This window comes from Onychomys torridus, chromosome 4, assembly GCF_903995425.1.
Source record: "Onychomys torridus chromosome 4, mOncTor1.1, whole genome shotgun sequence".
In the NCBI taxonomy this organism is placed as follows: domain Eukaryota; kingdom Metazoa; phylum Chordata; class Mammalia; order Rodentia; family Cricetidae; genus Onychomys; species Onychomys torridus.
Genome location: NC_050446.1, coordinates 62,770,453 through 62,788,343, shown reverse-complemented (window position 1 = coordinate 62,788,343; position 17,891 = coordinate 62,770,453). Strand labels below are relative to the sequence as shown.

Here is a 17,891-nt window from a genome sequence, read left to right as displayed (position 1 = left end):
GTCTGCATTTATCCTCTTGTACCATCTGTATATGTCTGCATGTATATATGCTTGTATATATATATATATATATATATATATATATATATATATATATACACATATATATATATATATATACACATATATATAAAGATAGATAGATAGATAAAATCTAATTTCCTATCTATCATCTATTATTTAAGTATAGAACTATAAAATTATATGTGGATTATTAATATATATTGTTTGGAGATGAATTCAAGAACTACATGTGGTGTTTACCAGACTAACAAGTTGCAAACACTTAGAGGACAGTGCTAATTCATCTTTACATTGGGATTATCTAACAATCTCTTGAAGTAGTAAAGTAGTTTTCAGTAAGATCACTATAAATGAGAAATACAAATTAGTTTCTGTCTCTTTATCTGTATATTCCTGTGAGTAATATTTTAAATATTAAGTTGGAAAAGTCAGATATTTCTTACTTGTAGTCTTGCTCAATAAATGTTCTTCAAAAGATAAATGCTGAAAGATATTTAATATTCTATTGCTTCTATTAATAACAGGTTATATGATAAAGAAGAATGGAGAAACACAATCTCACAATGGTGACTGAATTCATCCTAATGGGCATCACTGAGAATCCTGAGCTGCAGGCCCCATTGTTTGGGTTATTCCTCATCATCTATCTGATCTCAGTGATTGGCAACTTGGGAATCATCATCCTCACCAATGTAGATGCCAAACTACAGACACCTATGTACTTCTTCCTTAAACATTTGGCTTTTACTGATTTTGTTTATTCAACAACTGTGGGACCAAAAATGTTGGTAAACTTTGTTGTAGCTCAAAATGCAATCTCCTACTATCTTTGTGCTACACAGCTAGCTTTCTTTCTTCTGTTTATTGGCAGTGAGCTTTTTATTTTGTCTGCAATGTCATATGACCGTTATGTGGCCATATGTAAGCCTCTGCTTTATACTGTCATCATGTCACATAAAGTATGTTGGGTCCTAGTTACAATTACTTATCTTTACTGTACATTTATGTCCCTTGTTGTCACCATAAATATTTTCTCTTTATCCTTCTGTGGTCACAATGTCATTAATCATTTCTTTTGTGACTGTATCCCCTTAATATCTTTGCTTTGCTCAAATACACGTGAGGTTGAACTTATAGTTATGATCTTTGCAGCTTTTGATTTGATTTCTTCCCTTACAGTTGTTCTTATGTCCTACCTGCTCATCCTGATAGCCATTCTCAGGATGAACTCTGCTGAGGGTAGACGCAAAGCTTTCTCCACCTGTGGGTCCCACCTAACAGTGGTTATAGTGTTCTACGGGACATTGATATTTATGTATGTACAACCTGAATCTAGTCATTCCATTGACACTGATAAAATATCATCCATATTTTACACTCTAGTCATCCCCTTGTTGAATCCTCTGATCTATAGCCTGAGGAACAAAGATGTGAAAGATGCCCTACAAAGAACATGGCAAAAACTATTCAGCACATTTTCTTAAAATGTACATGTAAGATTAATCCTTCAAACCAGGTTTGAATGTGGACTCACTCTTCTTTCCTCTGGAATGTACAACAAGCACCAGCGTGCTTAACTACCTGATTTTAACCGTGTAAATTCAGTGTATTTAACTATCTGAATGCTGGTGCTAATCAAATTCTCATATACTATACTTACAATAGTGGAGAATGATTTCATTCAGGGGATATTATATTTTAAACATAACATCCAAGCCTATTGCAAAATACAAGGAGATTTGGTCTCTGTAGAACATAGGTTGTATCTAAAGAGACATATGATGCATGAGAGAAAGTACAGTATGTACGAAAGAGACTTTAAATGATCTTGTAGAATTCTCTATTAAAATAAACATTCTGACGTTTGTATTTGCATGTGCTTATGATTTATGAAATTATAGTGTTTTTATTTAGCTCTGTTTTTGTATGTTTGACAGTTTCATGCATTTATATACTGCATTTTAATTATTGTCACTTCCATTCTTTTTTCATTATAAATATTTTATTTTAAAATTAATTTAATTTGACATATCAGCCATTGATTCCTCCATCCTCCCTTTTTCTACCCCCCAGCCCTCACCCCCAATCCATCCCCAACTCCCACCTCCTCCAAGGCAAGGTCTCCCCTGGACCAGGCCCTCTGGATAAGTGAGACAGTGGATTGCTTGTACTGTTTGGGAGGCCCCCAGGCAGTGGGACCTGGACCTGTCCTTGGTGCATGAGCTGACTTTTTGGAACCTTGGGCCTGTGCTGGTACACTTCCATTCTTGAGTCCCTCATCGCCCTCCCTCCCTAACTGAAACCCTTCTTTTCAAACATCCCCCTTCTTCTTTCTTCTTTGGTTTGTGTGATGCACCTAGTTTAACAAGAGTTACTTGCTCAAGATTAGGTGACAGCTGTTTAATGGAATTTGCATAAGCTATTTAGAGCACCCAAGAAAATGACAGTCCACTTCTTTTCTTCAGGAAATAATGGAGTCTCAGAGACTCTCCAATACACACTGGAATGTTAGCTGCAGTTTGTGAGTTAAACCTCAATGTCATTTCCAGAAGACATGATTTCACTCTATATCTCAGTTACCCCAACCCTTAAATTCTTTCTGCTCCCTCCTATGTGATATCCCCTAGGCAGTAGAGAGGGAGAAATAGCTGTGTCATTTGGGACCAAGCACTCTACCACTGCTTGCTTACTCTCAGATCTTTGACCAGTATGTTTTTCTGCATTAAGTGCATCCAACCAGTAAGAAACATAATTTTTAATATGGATAAAGGGGATGTTTATGGCATTTGTACTTTATCAACTAACTAAGCACCATGACATGCTAAGGCTTAATTTGTAAAAAATACTGAAGGATAAAATTGACTAGAGTTTTGTATTGGAAAGCTTATTTTAGTAATCCTAAATTCATGTTTTTTTTATTTTAATGTTTTATATTACATATAATATTACAATAAATAGGTGGCATATGACTTCATTGTTAAAATAATTTAATTAGGAATATGCTATGACCTTCAGAGGCAGCTTTGTAACTCTTCTTATTATTGAAAAAAGCCTCCTGAAAAATATGTATATAGCTGTATAGAAGAAAGGAGAACAAGAAAGAATTAGAACATAGAAGAAATTAGAACTAGGAAGAATTAGAGCTGTAGAGAGAATTAGAGCTGTAGCAGGAGCTTGATCCTCAGATCATGAATATGAGTCTTTACCTCTCAGATAAAAATCCCTAAGTTAAATTTTGCTATGCTGTGGCCTTTCTTTTTGAATCCTAGGTGTAGCCTTGAGAGCCAAACTTTCAGGCTACCAATAGATTCTCTTGTAAAGGATCTGGATTTTGTTGACACCATTTACATCACTGCTACAACTGTCCATAATTCCAGCTCCAGAAAATCTGAGAACAGGGTTATAACAACAGACAATGAGGAAATCTAGACAATAATTGGGTCATACTTCAAAAAACTTGTACTCCAGAAAATAGGAAAGTCTATCAGAAATGAACAGTTTTCTCAATAGATACCACTTACCAATGTTAATTAATATAAACAAATTAAATAGACCTATAACTCCTAAGGAAATAGAAGTCATTAAAAGTCTCCCAACAAAAAGCCCACGTCCAGAGTGTTTTAGAGCAGAATTCTACCAGACTTTCAAAGAAGACATAATACAAATACTCCTAAAATTATTACATAAAATAGAAACAGAAGGAACATTGCCAAATTCATTTTATGATACCACAGTCAGCCTAATACATAAAACATACAAAGATTCAACATAGAAAGATAATTACAGACCAATTTCCCTCATAAACATTGATGCAAAAATACTCAATAAAATACAAAGCAAATCCAAGAAAATATCAAAAAGATCATCCACTATGATCGAGGAGGCTACATCTTAGAGATGCAGGGATGGTTCACCATACAAAAAATTCTGTCAATTAATCCACCATATAAACAAAATGCAAGAAAAAAAACAACACGTAAGCATCTCTTTAGATGCTGAAAATATTTGACAAAATCCAACACCCCTTCGTGATAAAACTCTTGGAGAGATGAGATTAAGGATACAAGGGATAGACTTAAACATAATAAAGGCAATTACAGCAAGTTAATAGCCAATATCAAATTAAATGGAGACACAGTTAAAGCACTTCCACTAAAATCAGAAACAAGACAAAGGTGTCCACTCTCTATATATCTATTCAATACAGTACTTGAAGTTATAGCTAGAGCAATAAGACAACTAAAGGAGATCAAGGAGATACCAATTGGAAAGGAAGAAGTCAAACTTTCACTATTTGCAGATGATATGATAATCTATATAAGCTATCCCAAAAATTCTACAAGGGAGCTCCTACAGCTGATAAGCACATTTAGCAGGAAATTTCAAGCTTTAAATTATTTTACCTAAATTATTTGAGAGTCTAATAAGATGCTAGGAAGTTATAAACTAATGTCAGGGACAACTGATATTTTACTATGACTCTATCTATTTACCTATGTATCTATCATCTATCATCACCATCTATATCTATCTGCATATCTATTTTTCAATCCAACAATGCCACTTATGTTCATCTTTCCATAAGTATTGATATTAAGATACTAAAGATATAATACTCTTATGTTCACTTTAGCATATGTTCTAGCCAAGATTTTGGAATCTACTTAAATATTATTCAAGGATTAATAATAGAATGTAATTTCATATTGTAAATCTTAAGTGCTTATTACATTTGAATTCAGTCTAAACCCATGCTGAAAGCATGTCCTCTACTCATATGTTGACTATGATTTTATAAATATTTGGTTTAGTTAGAGTATATTAACTACATAAAATGAGAGGCTATAACATTTTCATTTATTTGCATGGTGGTTTTTCAAAGTCACTCATTATTCCCTCCTGTCTTGCTCCTTATCCTATAATGCCCTCCCTTTTCCCAGATATCACCTTTCATACCTTCATGTTTCCTTTTTTTGATTCATTTATTCATTTTATTTATATAAGATTTTATGTTTCCTAGGGGCTGATTAAAGGGATATGGTAAAAGATTATTTACATGAACATGGGCATTTTGCCAGTGGCTATAACCACTGACAAAACATCTTTCATTTCCCCAGCAATCATTAACTACTTAATATAGTGGTCTTATGTAGGTCATCACTGCTGCTGTGAGTTCATTGGCTTTTTATATTTTGTTCCTGACAACTCTAAGAGGATTTTACAAATACCAAGTTAAATCAGTATTCTCATTCTTGAATGAAAAAGGGAAAAAAAGAAAATCCAAAAATGTTACGCTTATGACAGAAAAATTTCCAACACAACCAATTTATCTCCCTAAAAGCAGAATGGATAAAAATGTTTAGGGCTTTCCTAAAGAGACTCAGACATAATTTTCTCATGAAAAGATATTGCATGAATTATAATGTGGAATGCCCCAACCCCCAAGCATGCAACACTCAGAGACCAAAACCGGAAGTGAGATGACAGCCATCCTAGCATTTGGCTCAACTGTGCTGGAACCATGTCAAAGAGCTCCCGCTCACTTCATGACTCCAGTGGATATGGCTGGGCCAATTAGACTTTCAAAAGTATTGCTGCTAATTGTTTCTTGGCATCTCCTTAGGGAGAGCCTCTATGGTTTTAAAAAACACACATAAATAGATCTCAGAAGCCCATGCTGAGAGCCACAGTGGGAAATGAAGACAAGAATTTCACAACAGGTAGCAAAGTGTCAGGCAGAGCACTGTGGTTTCAGCATAAGGAGATGTGGCATCCTGTGCTAAAGTCTTACCATCTGAAGATTCATTTTCTACTCTTTCAATAATGTCTGAGCAGGAAGATAATTTCTTCATATATCTATTTCATGTTGATTTTTTCAGCATTTCCTCTGAGGTGAAAGGGAAAATGATATTAATTACCTTTTGAGTATACTCAGAAATATTTTTTGGTATTTTATGCTTAGAAAACAACACTCTCTCTCACTCTTTCTCTCCCTCTCTTTCTCTCACTCACTCATTCACTCTCCCTCTCACTCTAGTTCTCCACCTCTCTATCTTACACCACACACACACCCACACACACACACACACACACACACACACACACTTAATTTTATAACTAGTAAAGGGCCGAGATGAGAAGACATAGACAGTAAATAAAATGAAATTTAAATAAGACATTTAAAGAAAACTGACTTTATTTAAAGGAAAGAATTTGAGAACACAAATGTTAAGTGTGTCATATTTTCTTTCTAATCTTTAGTTATATTTTTAATTTTATTTATTAAGGAGCACCTACAAAAAAATTATTCCAAAATCCAGTGTGGTGGAGCATCTAGGATAAGGAAACAAACTATACAGAGAATGACAGGAAAGAGAGAGAGAGAGAGAGAGAGAGAGAGAGAGAGAGACAGACAGACAGACAGACAGACACACACAGAGAGAGAGAGAGAGAGAGAGAGAGAGAGAGAGAGAGAGAGAGAAAATTAAAATCCACTTTCTTAACGTAACCTAAAATAATTGAAACTTCAGCAAGTAATCTTTCTAGGGAAAAGTTCTACATGTGTTTACTTTTGGATCCTTTAAAATTTTTAACATATTTTACATGTGTATGCACATGTGCACAGATGAGAGGACAAGTACATGAGTCAGTTTTCCCCTCCCATCCTTGTGTCCTCAGGCTCACACTTGGATCCCCATACTCAGTGGTTTTAACTGTGGCAAGATCTCTCTGACCCATTGTCTGATTCCTTGATGAGGGAAATGAAGTTTTTATCCCATATGAGGTGTGAAACCATTACTTGAGAGTCAAGAGAGACTTAATTATATCTTTTATGTTTCTTCCTTTTGTATTAAATGGTCTTAATTTTCCAGAGATTATAGTTTTCAATAATAACATGCAAGCTATTCAGTTTGCATAATAATCTATTTGTAAAATGAATGAATTTTTTTTTTTACATTGAGCCCTAAGAGTGTACAGGAGAAAACTGTTTTGTTTTTCTTTAATTATGAGAAAATTGGAAGTCAGTATATTTAACTTTTTACCTATTTTTTCATTGCAAAATAAACGAATGAAAGGGACCATGATGTAATGAATTAAGTTTTGCGATACTTGATATTTTTTACATGTTTAAGGGATGAAGTATATAATGGTAAAAAGGAGAATGTCAGGTAGCTAAATTTTATAAACTTTTAAGTTATTTAAGTACAAATTGTGTATACTCACCTTTATGAAAAGAAGTGGAATTTTTCACTGCCATTTTCTCAGAGACAACATTTTCTACCATAATTACAATTCATACATATTTTCAAAAGTAATAATTGTTCTCCTCCTGTGATTTCAGGCAAGCTTTATTGGAGTATAGAAATTTATTGCATGGTATTCTATTTCATGTTTGGAAGCTGTTCCTGTGAACTAACTACACAGAATGATTTTCTAGTTGCATCTGTGCAAATGCCATTGTACTGCACTTTGATTTTGCTTTGTGGTATCTACACTACAGTTAAAGTTTTATACAGTATCAAGCATTAAACATCTATCACAACATTTGGCAACCATACTTAGAAATTCTATTCTAAAAATTATAATACTGTAACATAGTATCCCTTGTTCAAAACTCCCTTTTGAGAGTTTGATTATAAGCTAATTTAATAATTAATTCTCTTAAAGTTTCCGCTCATTTGTGATATTTGTCTAGATTCCAACATGAAGCATTTGTCTTCCTTGTGACATTAACATAAATTATATTATGTTATCAAAAAAGGTGTCTTCTCTCAAAAAGGTTATTTTTTATATAAAAAGACTCACTTAAAAGTTTTATTAATATAATAATGTGATAAAAAGTTCAATCACAATGACAGCAAACTGTGAATATTGCTTCTTGGCTTTTAAAGCTCCAGACTAGCATAGCTTGTATGTACTCCGTTTTTCATGACCAACTTCTTATTTGCTCATCTCTACAGATCTAACAAAGAAGCTAAGCCCCAACCCTTTAGGATGAACACAAACAGATAAACAAGGAAAAATCTTTCAGGTAAGTTAGTGTAACCAGTGACTGGTTGAAATCCATATGTTCATCATCTTTGTGGACTATTGCCAGAGAGGCCAGACTCCTTGGTTCACTCACGTTCTTATACTTCAGGTTTTGAAAAAGCCATCCAGAGTTCTCTTGGCATTATATATGCCAAAAATATTTTTTACATACCAACTTGTTTTCCCAAAGGAACCATTATATATCATAGGTCAGTGTATAAGAGGATTGCACAGACACACTTCCTCACATGTCCTTTGGTTAGTTCAAATAAAGATAATTCTGAGTGAGATTGCAACTGACTGTTAGGGATCATTATTAATAACTTTGGATGTTCTACTTGTATGTCTTAGGATTCTTTAGATATACACATGTAACTAGAGTTGAGTGCATCTTTAAAAATTTTCAATAGGTATGTGTATTATTATTGCCATGCAATTTACATGTTATAACAAATTGAAATTGTTAAATGTCAAAATGAAATAGTGATCATTTCAAAAATAAAAGCAAAGGTAAAAAGATTATCAACATGTATGTAAATCCAGCTATATACAACTTGAAAGTTTTAACACACACACACACACATACACACACACACACACACACACACACACACACGCATATGCGTGTGTGTGTGTGTGTGTGTGTGTGTGTGTATCTGTCTGTCTGTCTAGAGATATTCCTATATACTGAAATTAACCGAGTTTGATGCTGGAAATTGCCTGTGTTGTGTATGTGATGTAGGGAGAAGGTTGTTTTCCATATTGACTGCTGTCAAACCATTATATTAAAGTGACAGTACACATCCCAATGGGGAAAACCAGATACTGTTGGCAGAGAATTTTGTAATTCTCTGATTAAAACTTACATTGGAAGAGAATCAAAGATTCATATCTATGTCTTTGTTTATTATAAGTCCCATGATTGTATATAAATGTGTATAGATGTGCATAGGAGTGTATGTGCATCTTTTCTTTAAAAAAGTAGATTTATTTTCAAATATTAAATTAAAATTTTTGGACACATTATAGCTTGAATAATAAAAATTTACAAAAAAAAGATAACATTTGTATCTTTTGACTGTGCTATGGTCTCTATTCAGAGCATCTTTTCTGGTATACACATATGGAGACCCACAACCTTTCAATGGTGACAGAATTCATCCTGCTGGGCATCACTGACCACCCTGAGCTACAGATCCCATTGTTCATACTATTCCTCATCATCTATCTTATCTCACTGGTGGGCAATTTGGGCATGATCATCCTCACCATGGTGGATTCCAGACTGAAAACACCCATGTACTTTTTTCTCAGACACCTTGCTATCACAGATCTTGGTTATTCAACTGCTATTGGACCTAAAATGTTAGCAAATTTTGTTGTCAGTCAAAATACAATATCATTTCATCTTTGTGCCACACAATTAGCCTTCTTTCTTCTGTTCATTGCTTGTGAACTGTTTGTTCTATCTGTGATGTCCTATGACCGCTATGTAGCCATCTGTAACCCTTTGCTCTACAATGTAATCATGTCACAAACTATATGTTGGGTACTGGTGGCAGTTCCATACCTTTACAGTATATTTGTTTCTCTCATAGTCACTATAAATATTTTCTCTTCACCCTTCTGTGGCTACAATGTCATCCATCATTTCTACTGTGATGGATTGCCCTTGATTTCTCTGCTCTGCTCAAATGCAGAAGAAATTGAAATGATAATTTTAATTTTATCTGCTATTAACTTGATTTCCTCTCTTCTGGTGATCCTCATCTCCTATTTGCTTATTCTCAAAGCTATTCTCAGGATGAACTCGGCTGAGGGCCAACGCAAGGCTTTCTCCACCTGTGGGTCCCACCTGACAGTGGTCACTGTTTTCTATGGAACTTTGATATTTATGTATGTGCAACCTAAGTCCAGTCACTCCTTCAAAACTGACAAAGTGGCTTCCATCTTTTATACCCTAATTATCCCTATGTTGAATCCTTTGATATACAGCTTGAGGAATAAAGATGTAAAACATGCCATTAAAAAGACAGGGAAAACTATATATAATAACTTCTCATAGAAGTCACAGGTGTTAAAGCTTATCTTATTTCAGAACAAATAAATGTAAATGCTTTATAAGTTTCAGTGAAGAAAATACTAAAGTAATACTCTTCTCTGAAAAGGAGAAAGATTATAAACCAAAAAAATTGAAGAAATGAAGTAGCACTGAAAAGTTGTTTTAAAATGTGTAGACTCAAAGAGGGTAACAATGTGTTTATTGTGTATTCATGAAGATAAAGACAGGTGTCTTGATGATTTAAATACGTTTTATGAATGGAATTTACATTAAATTATATGGTGCTCATGTGTATCTGTGTATAAATATAAAATGTATTTATTTGTATAAAAATGCATCGTTATTATTTTAATATTTACATATACTTAGCATTCATGTACTTGTATATGAAACTGTGTTAAAAATCTTATCAGAATATCAAGTAAGTGAAGTCTCTCACTTTGATATTAAGGTCACAGTAATATCAGAGCACACGGATGCCTTCCTGGCACAGAAAATCCTACATCCTGATTCTGCTTCTCTTTCATATCAGATCATATACAATTGCAATGACAATAATTAATAGCATACATTTAATGTTTAAATAGTTCCTGATTTCAATGTATCATCTAATGTTGTATAATTACAAATGTAACATGTGTGTGTGTGTGTGTGTGTGTGTGTGTGTTTATGTAAGACGGCTGATGTTTTCCATGGCAGCTTCTACTGCTTTATTATGTCTTCCTATTGGATTATCTTAATTTCTTACTTCCTATTTCTCTTTACTGAATGACTTAGCATTTAATTTCTAGATGGAAAGTATATTTCTTGTAAGTCATTTACTAAGTTTTGATAATTGGATGAAATGCCAGTCCTATTATTAATTGGAATGTGTAGGCAGATTGATCAGGATTCCAAGATCAGCATGAACTACATAGTTAGTCTGAGGTCCATCTGGGTTACATAGGATGACTTGAAAAATGAAAACACTAATAAAGGAATAGATTTAGGCTTTGTTTGACTATCATTCTATGGGCTTGACAAAAAGTCAATCTTATGCATTATCAGATGAGTGGAACCAAATATAACTTCAAAAGTGTCTGTGGCAAAGAAAATCATCACCTGTAACAAAACTATAAAAATTAATATTCAAAATGTATATAAATCATCCAACTTTGTCATTCTGGCACTAGAGATTGAGCATTGGATATTCTTTGATGAACATCTCTATGTCTGCAAACACAGCTTTCAAATAAGCAGCATGTAGTAAACTATTAAAACTTAATAAAAGATTAATTTCATCAACTTGTCAATCAGTTTGCATACCATCTTATCCTAAAGAAGAGAACTACAAACCATTTGTGAATAGAAATTCACCATCACAAATCCTCTTGACAACAGGATTTGAAATGTTTTAAACAGTGCTCACAACAATGTTCTCTCAGTAAACAGCAAGAGAAAAGGCTTTTATTCCAGAAGTATTGTTTGTTTGTTTAATTTTTTTTCCACGATTCGGCACATTTTCAGTTTGTTCATTTCTTTTTTTTTTATTCATTTTACAAACCAACCACAGATCCTCCTCTCATCCCTCCTTCTGCTCTCCCCCAGGCTCTACCTCCAACCCCAATCCCCTCCTTCAAGAGGGTAAGTTCTCCCATGGGAGAACAGCTAAGCCTGGTACATTCAGTTGAGGCAGTACTAATCCCCTTCCCTCTTTATCGTGGATGAACAAGGTGTCACACAACAGGTAATGGGATCCAGAAAGCCAGCTCATGCACCAGGAAATGCACCTTGATCCACTGCCAGGGACCCCTCAAACAGATCCAGCTACAGAACTGTCTCTAATATGCAGAGGGTCTGTCTAGTCCAGTCCCATGCAGGTTCCATGGATGTCAGTCTAAAGTTCTTGAGTTCCTTTGAGCTTGGTTCAGTCATCTTTTTAGATTTTGCCATCATGATCTTGACCACTCTTGCTCCTATAATTCCTCTTCTTTCTATTCCAATGGACTTTCAGAGCTCAGCCTGGTGCATGGTTGTGAATCTCTGCACCTGCTTCCATAAATTACTGGATAAAGGCTCTGTGATGATAGTTAGGGTATTCACCAATCTGATTACTAGTGTAAGCCGTAGTTGCTAGTAGTCTAATCTGAGGTCTTCCTGGTGGATTCCTTGGAATTTCCTAGCACTAGATTTCTCCCTTACCCCATAGTGTCTCTCTCTATCAAGAAATCTCTTTCATTACTTTCCCACTCTGTTCCCCCCATCCCAGCTGGACCATCACATTCCCTTATGTTCTCAGCCCCCATCCCCAACCCTCTATTCCCCCCACCATTCCCAGTTTACTTATCGGGATCTCCTCTGTTTCCCCTTTCCAAGGTGATCATTACATTCCTCTTAGGATCCTCCTTGTTTCCTAGCTTCTCTGGACCAGTGGGTTATAGTCTGATTATCCTGTAGATGCTTTACATCTAGTATCCACTTATTGAGTACATACCATGTTTGTCTTTCTGAGTCTGGATTACCTCATTCAGGATGATATTTTCTAGTTCTATTCATTTGTCTGCAAATTTCATGATGCTATTGTTTTTTTTATAGCTGAGTAATACTCCATTGTGTATATGAACCACATTTTCTTTATCTATTCTTCAGTTGAGGGGCATCTAGGTTGCTTCCAGGTTCTGGCTATTATGAATAATGCAGCTATGAACATAGTTGAGCAATAGTCCTTGTTGTATGTTTGAACATCCCTTGGTTATATGCCCAAGAGTGGTAGATCGATTCCCAATTTTCTGAGAAACCACCATACTAATTTCCAAATTGACTGTACAAGTTTGCACTTCTACCAATAGTGGAGGAGTGTTCCTCTTGTTCCACATCCTTTCCAACATAAGCTGACATCAGTGATTTTGATCTTAGCCATTCTGACAGGTGTATGATAGTACCTCAGAGTCATTTTGATTTGCAATTCCTTGATGAAAAGGAGTTGAGCAATTCCTTAAATGTCTTGCAGACATTTGGGATTCTTCTGTTGTGAATTCTCTGTTTAGATCTGTAGCCCATTTTTTAACTTTTTTTTTTAGTATTTTGATGTCTAGTTTCTTGAGTTCTTTATATATTCTGGAGATCAGCCCTCTGTCAGATGTGGGGTTGGCAAAAATCATTTCCCATTCTGTAGGCTGTCATTTTGTTGTATGTTGGATTTATTATCTCTTGTAAAATACTGCACTATGTTTATTTCTAACCAAAAGATAAAAACGCACAATTCCTCTGGAGCATTTCCTATAGGTTTTATCACTAATGGTTAAGTGGACATAAACAAGGTGAATTAGGGGCACTCATAGTGTATTGAAACATGCTTGTGCTGTTCCTTGAGTTAGAGGGAACTGCAGAATATTTAAAGGATTTGGAGGGAGCTTCAATCTAAAATTTTAAGATTAATTATGCTATTTTTGTTAGATACCTTATTTAATAAACATGTTAGCTCTTTATTGTAGAGTGCAAGTTACATGCATTTTTCAAATTCTGATTTACTCAGAGTAATGCTTAACAATTAAAATCAATATTTCATCCAAAATCAATATTTCATCTAGTAATGAAAATCTACCTTCATGATTTACAATATTGTGGTCAAAAACAGTTCTCCTTAAAGAGTTTGTAATATTCCCAATTAATTAATATACTTCAAAATAAGGATACACGTGAAAGCATGGAAAATACAGAAATGCTTTTAAATTTGTGTGTTAAACCAGTTAAATAGTTAAAATTTTTGCAGGAGGCTTTGGATATTCCCATAGGAGACATATCCCTAAAGAACAATGAATCTTCCTTATGCAACAATCATAAATTAACAGTTAGATTCTCAGTTAGGGTTAAGATTGCCTAACTAATTCCCCCTTTTACTTCAAGATTTTCCTGTCTTGACCTCATGTCATTCTTGTGCATGAAGTCACAGTCACGTTCAGTTCATTAGCACAACCCTGATATATCTGGAAATCACAGTTTGCCTATGTTCATGGACTGCTCCTGATGCTTACACTCTCCTCATACCCACACTTCTTCTGGGATGCTAGCTTTCTAGCAAATGATGTGATATAGATGTCACATTTAGGGCTGTGTATTTGAAGTCTTTTATTCCCTACACCCTGAGCAGTTTCGATCTCTGTTAATCATCATTTACTGCAAAATAATGATTCTGTGATGCATGTTGGGAGACACACTTATCTATGAGTATAATATGAGTCTTTAGAGTCTCTTCATATCAGAAAGCATGTTCTGAATAGAGACACCAGTGTCATCAGAAATTTGCAAATATATAGGATGACTTTTATTTTGGAAACTAATAAAAATAATATATTTAATAAAATATTTATATTTGAGAACACCTGTACAAAAGACATACCTATATATGTACATTAACTCATGTCTTTCAATAATTTTTCCTTTTCCAAATTGAACACGAACTGTTAACTTCATCTCATGATTATATTAAAACTATGACAGAGATTTATTCTCTTTTGTGAAATACTGCATTATTTGTAATCTCTTCTTAAGAAGTCAGTCAATGCTGGTGTTCAAAATATACAACAAAACTAATAATGGCTACTCTTTTTTTTTTTTTTAGTTCTCCAACTTTATTTGACACTCAGCAGCTTAGTAGTTCTCATCCACATTGACTGTCTGTAGATTTTTGAATGTGGTAACAGGTACATAAGCTACCAATGTGTAGAGCTTGTTTGGTGAGTCCTCATACACATTAAGTTTTCTGGACAAACATACACGGATACAGTATTGATCATTCCTTATTCCTTTGGCCCAGACGGCTTTATTGAACCTGGTATTAATGTGCACATCTGGAGTCACCATCTCCTTCATGGAAAATTTCCGTATTTCTTTGAGTGTCCTAGGAGCACGCTTCTTGAAACCCACTCCATGGATGTGCTTGTGAATGTTGGTACTGTATTCTCGGGTCACCACCTCATTGATGGCAGACAGCCCTTCTTCTTCTCGCCATCCTTCTTTGCAGGAGCCATTCTGCTGGGCCAAAGATGGAAAGGACAATGAGATATTAGATATGTTCATATATATTACCTTTAATTTTAGAAGTTACCTACAAAGTGTTCTAAATGAGATTTGCCCAAAAAAGTTATGTAGATATTTTATATAGAAGGCTATTTTACAAGGAAGGTACTTTCTATGCAGAACGAAAACATTAAATCATCCAGTAAACAGAAATTTAAATAAGGAATTAAGAATATTCCAGTAACAAGACAATGGTAGTAGAAGCTGCCATAGAAGACAATGACCACTGTCAGGTGAGACTCACAGGTGGAAAAAAACCTTCTGCCTATCCTCAGCCAATTTCATCCTGACAATAGCTTTGAGAATAAGCAGATATAAGATAAGGATGACTAGAAGAGAGGGAATCAAGTTAATAGCAGATAAAATTAAAATTATCATTTCACTTTCCTCTTTATTTGAACAGAGAAGAGATATCAATGGCAGACCATGAAAGTAGACTGATAACATTGTGGTCACAGAAGAGTGAAGAGAAAATATTTAAGGTGATTATGAGAGCAACAAATACACTGTAAAGGTACAGGGTTGCCACCAGGACCCAACATACTCTTTGTAACATGATGGCATTGCAGAGGAGTGGTTTATAGATGACCACAAAACAGTCATAAGACATTGCAGAAAGAATAAAAAGTTCACTAACAATGAACATACTAAAGAAAGAAAACTTGCAAGTACAAAAATAAAATGATACTGTTTTTTGATCTACGATAAAACTTCTCAACATTTGAGTCCCCAGCATCTGAGTAATCAAGATTTGTGATAGGGAGGTATTTGAGAAAGAAGTACATGGGTTTTTGCAGCCTGGAACCCACCACGGTTAGGAAGATCATACCCAAGTTGCCAACCAGTGAGATCAGATAGATGATGGGGAATAGTATGAACAATGGTACGTGAAGCTCAGGGTGGTCAGTGATGTCACAACTGTGTGGTTGTGATTTCTTTCCGGATTTATGGAAATATCAGTTCTGAGTAGATTTCATGGCATAGTCAATAGGTTTCAAATGTCATTTTGTGAGTTTTTATTATTCAAATAAGATTAAATAAAATATCTAAAATTTTTGTAATTTATTTTTGAAAATACATCCTTTAAAAAGTTGTACATACCTCTTATATACATCTTTACACACACATATGCAAACATGTGGCTTGAAATAAAGACGCAGATGTGAAACTTTGATCCCAAATCAATGACAGTTTTAATCAGAAAATTACACAATTCTTTGCCCATGATACTTGCTTAATCAAACTATGATGCAAAGTCTCTTTAACTCAATATTAGGCACTGGTTAATCTGGAAAATATCCTTCTATATAAATATCTAGCCTAGGAATCATCTATATTGAAATTCTAGTATTCTGAGGATCTAAAGAATGTTTCTATAATTAGCTACTAAAACTTGATAAAATATTCAATTTCAAAACATGCCAATTAGTTTTAACACAAAAGAAGAAAACTCAGAATCATGTGTGAAAACAATTCATCATCATAAAACTCTTGACATGAGGATCTAAAGTATTTTAAATAGTGCTCAAAATATTTTTCTCTCGGGGAACAGCAGCAGAGGAGAGTTTGCTCCTGAAGCAGAGGAGAGTTTATTCCTGAGGTGTTTTTGTGTGTCTCTTTGCGTTTGTTTCCCATCATTCAACACATGTTCATGTTGCTAATTTCTAACAGGAATATAAATGTGACATAGTCCCTCTTGGACATTTCTTGTGGGTTTTATCACTGATGGTTAAGTAGATATAAGTAAGGTGATTAGAGCAATTCACAGCGTATTCAAACCTGGGTAAGAGTGAACTGCAGAATATATGAATGATTAGGGGGGAGTACTGGAGTCTAAAATTTCAAGATTAACTTGCTGTTTTGTGATAGACATTTTATTTAATAATTGTGTTAGTTCTTGACTGTGGTGTGCAAGTCACACATATTTATCAAATTCTGCTTTACTCAGAATAATGCCAATCAATTAACACAAAGAACAATTATCTATAAACATTTAAACTAATAACAGCGTTCCTTAGAGTCTATAACTTTTCCTGCTTAATGAATAGACTTCAAAGTAAGGATATTCATGAATGTATATAAAATACAGAAATACTGTTATATTTGATATGTTAAACTAGTTAGTTTATTATGCATTGATATAAAGAATACATTTAATAAACATTTAAAATCTGCATGCAACAGGGTATGGTTCTTCCTTCGGGGGGGGTACATCCTTAGGTAGTAATGACTCTCAATTACTTAACAAAAATAAAAAGGCATCAATAGCTTCTCAGCTAGGGTTGGAACTTTCTCATCACCTCCCTATCCTTACTCTAACTTTTGTCTGGCTTTATTTCTTATAGTTCTTTCGCATGCAATCACAGCTAGTCTTATTTCATAAGCAGAACAACCTTGTTGTGTCTAGAAAAACTGGCTATAATCACACACTGCCCTGCTGCATACGATTTCTTCAGACAAATAACTCTCTTCTGGGATGATTCCAGAGCCTTGCTAGCAAGGGATATGATTATGATGTAAATGTCGTATTTAGTGTTGAGTATTTTGGAGTCTTTTATTCTCTGCTTTTGTGACCACAGAGCTTTTGTGGGTCTCTTTAATCAACATTTACTGCAAAAATTTGATCCTATGATGAGTATTGAAAGATCCACTTATTTATGTGTGTAAGTCTTTAAGGTTCCTTTGAAAACAATTTCCACTTAGAATTATCATAATA

At 34.4% G+C, this 17,891-nt stretch overlaps 2 protein-coding genes and 2 pseudogenes across 2 annotated transcripts; 2 read left to right on the top strand and 2 right to left on the bottom strand.

Moving 5' to 3' along the window:
- Window positions 1-550: 550 nt before the first annotated feature.
- LOC118582537 (olfactory receptor 8K3-like) lies at window positions 551-1,508 on the top strand. Its single transcript, XM_036185494.1, has one exon. The coding sequence runs from the start codon at window positions 567-569 to the stop codon at window positions 1,506-1,508; it is 942 nt and encodes a 313-aa protein (XP_036041387.1). The 5' UTR covers window positions 551-566.
- Window positions 1,509-9,178: 7,670 nt separating this feature from the next.
- On the top strand, window positions 9,179-10,120 carry LOC118582518 (olfactory receptor 8K3-like). The gene has a single exon (XM_036185468.1). It carries the CDS (start codon window positions 9,179-9,181, stop codon window positions 10,118-10,120), a length of 942 nt encoding a protein of 313 aa, XP_036041361.1.
- Window positions 10,121-14,746: 4,626 nt separating this feature from the next.
- LOC118581784 lies at window positions 14,747-15,171 on the bottom strand (annotated as a pseudogene).
- A 93-nt stretch (window positions 15,172-15,264) lies between these two features.
- Window positions 15,265-16,400, bottom strand: LOC118581783 (annotated as a pseudogene).
- Between the last annotated feature and the right edge of the window lie 1,491 nt (window positions 16,401-17,891).

What these genes read in the sequence shown, in the direction of transcription:
- LOC118582537 (XM_036185494.1), top strand. Translation starts at nt 567, where the DNA reads ATGGAGAAACACAATCTCACAATGGTGACTGAATTCATCCTAATGGGC.
- LOC118582518 (XM_036185468.1), top strand. Translation starts at nt 9,179, where the DNA reads ATGGAGACCCACAACCTTTCAATGGTGACAGAATTCATCCTGCTGGGC.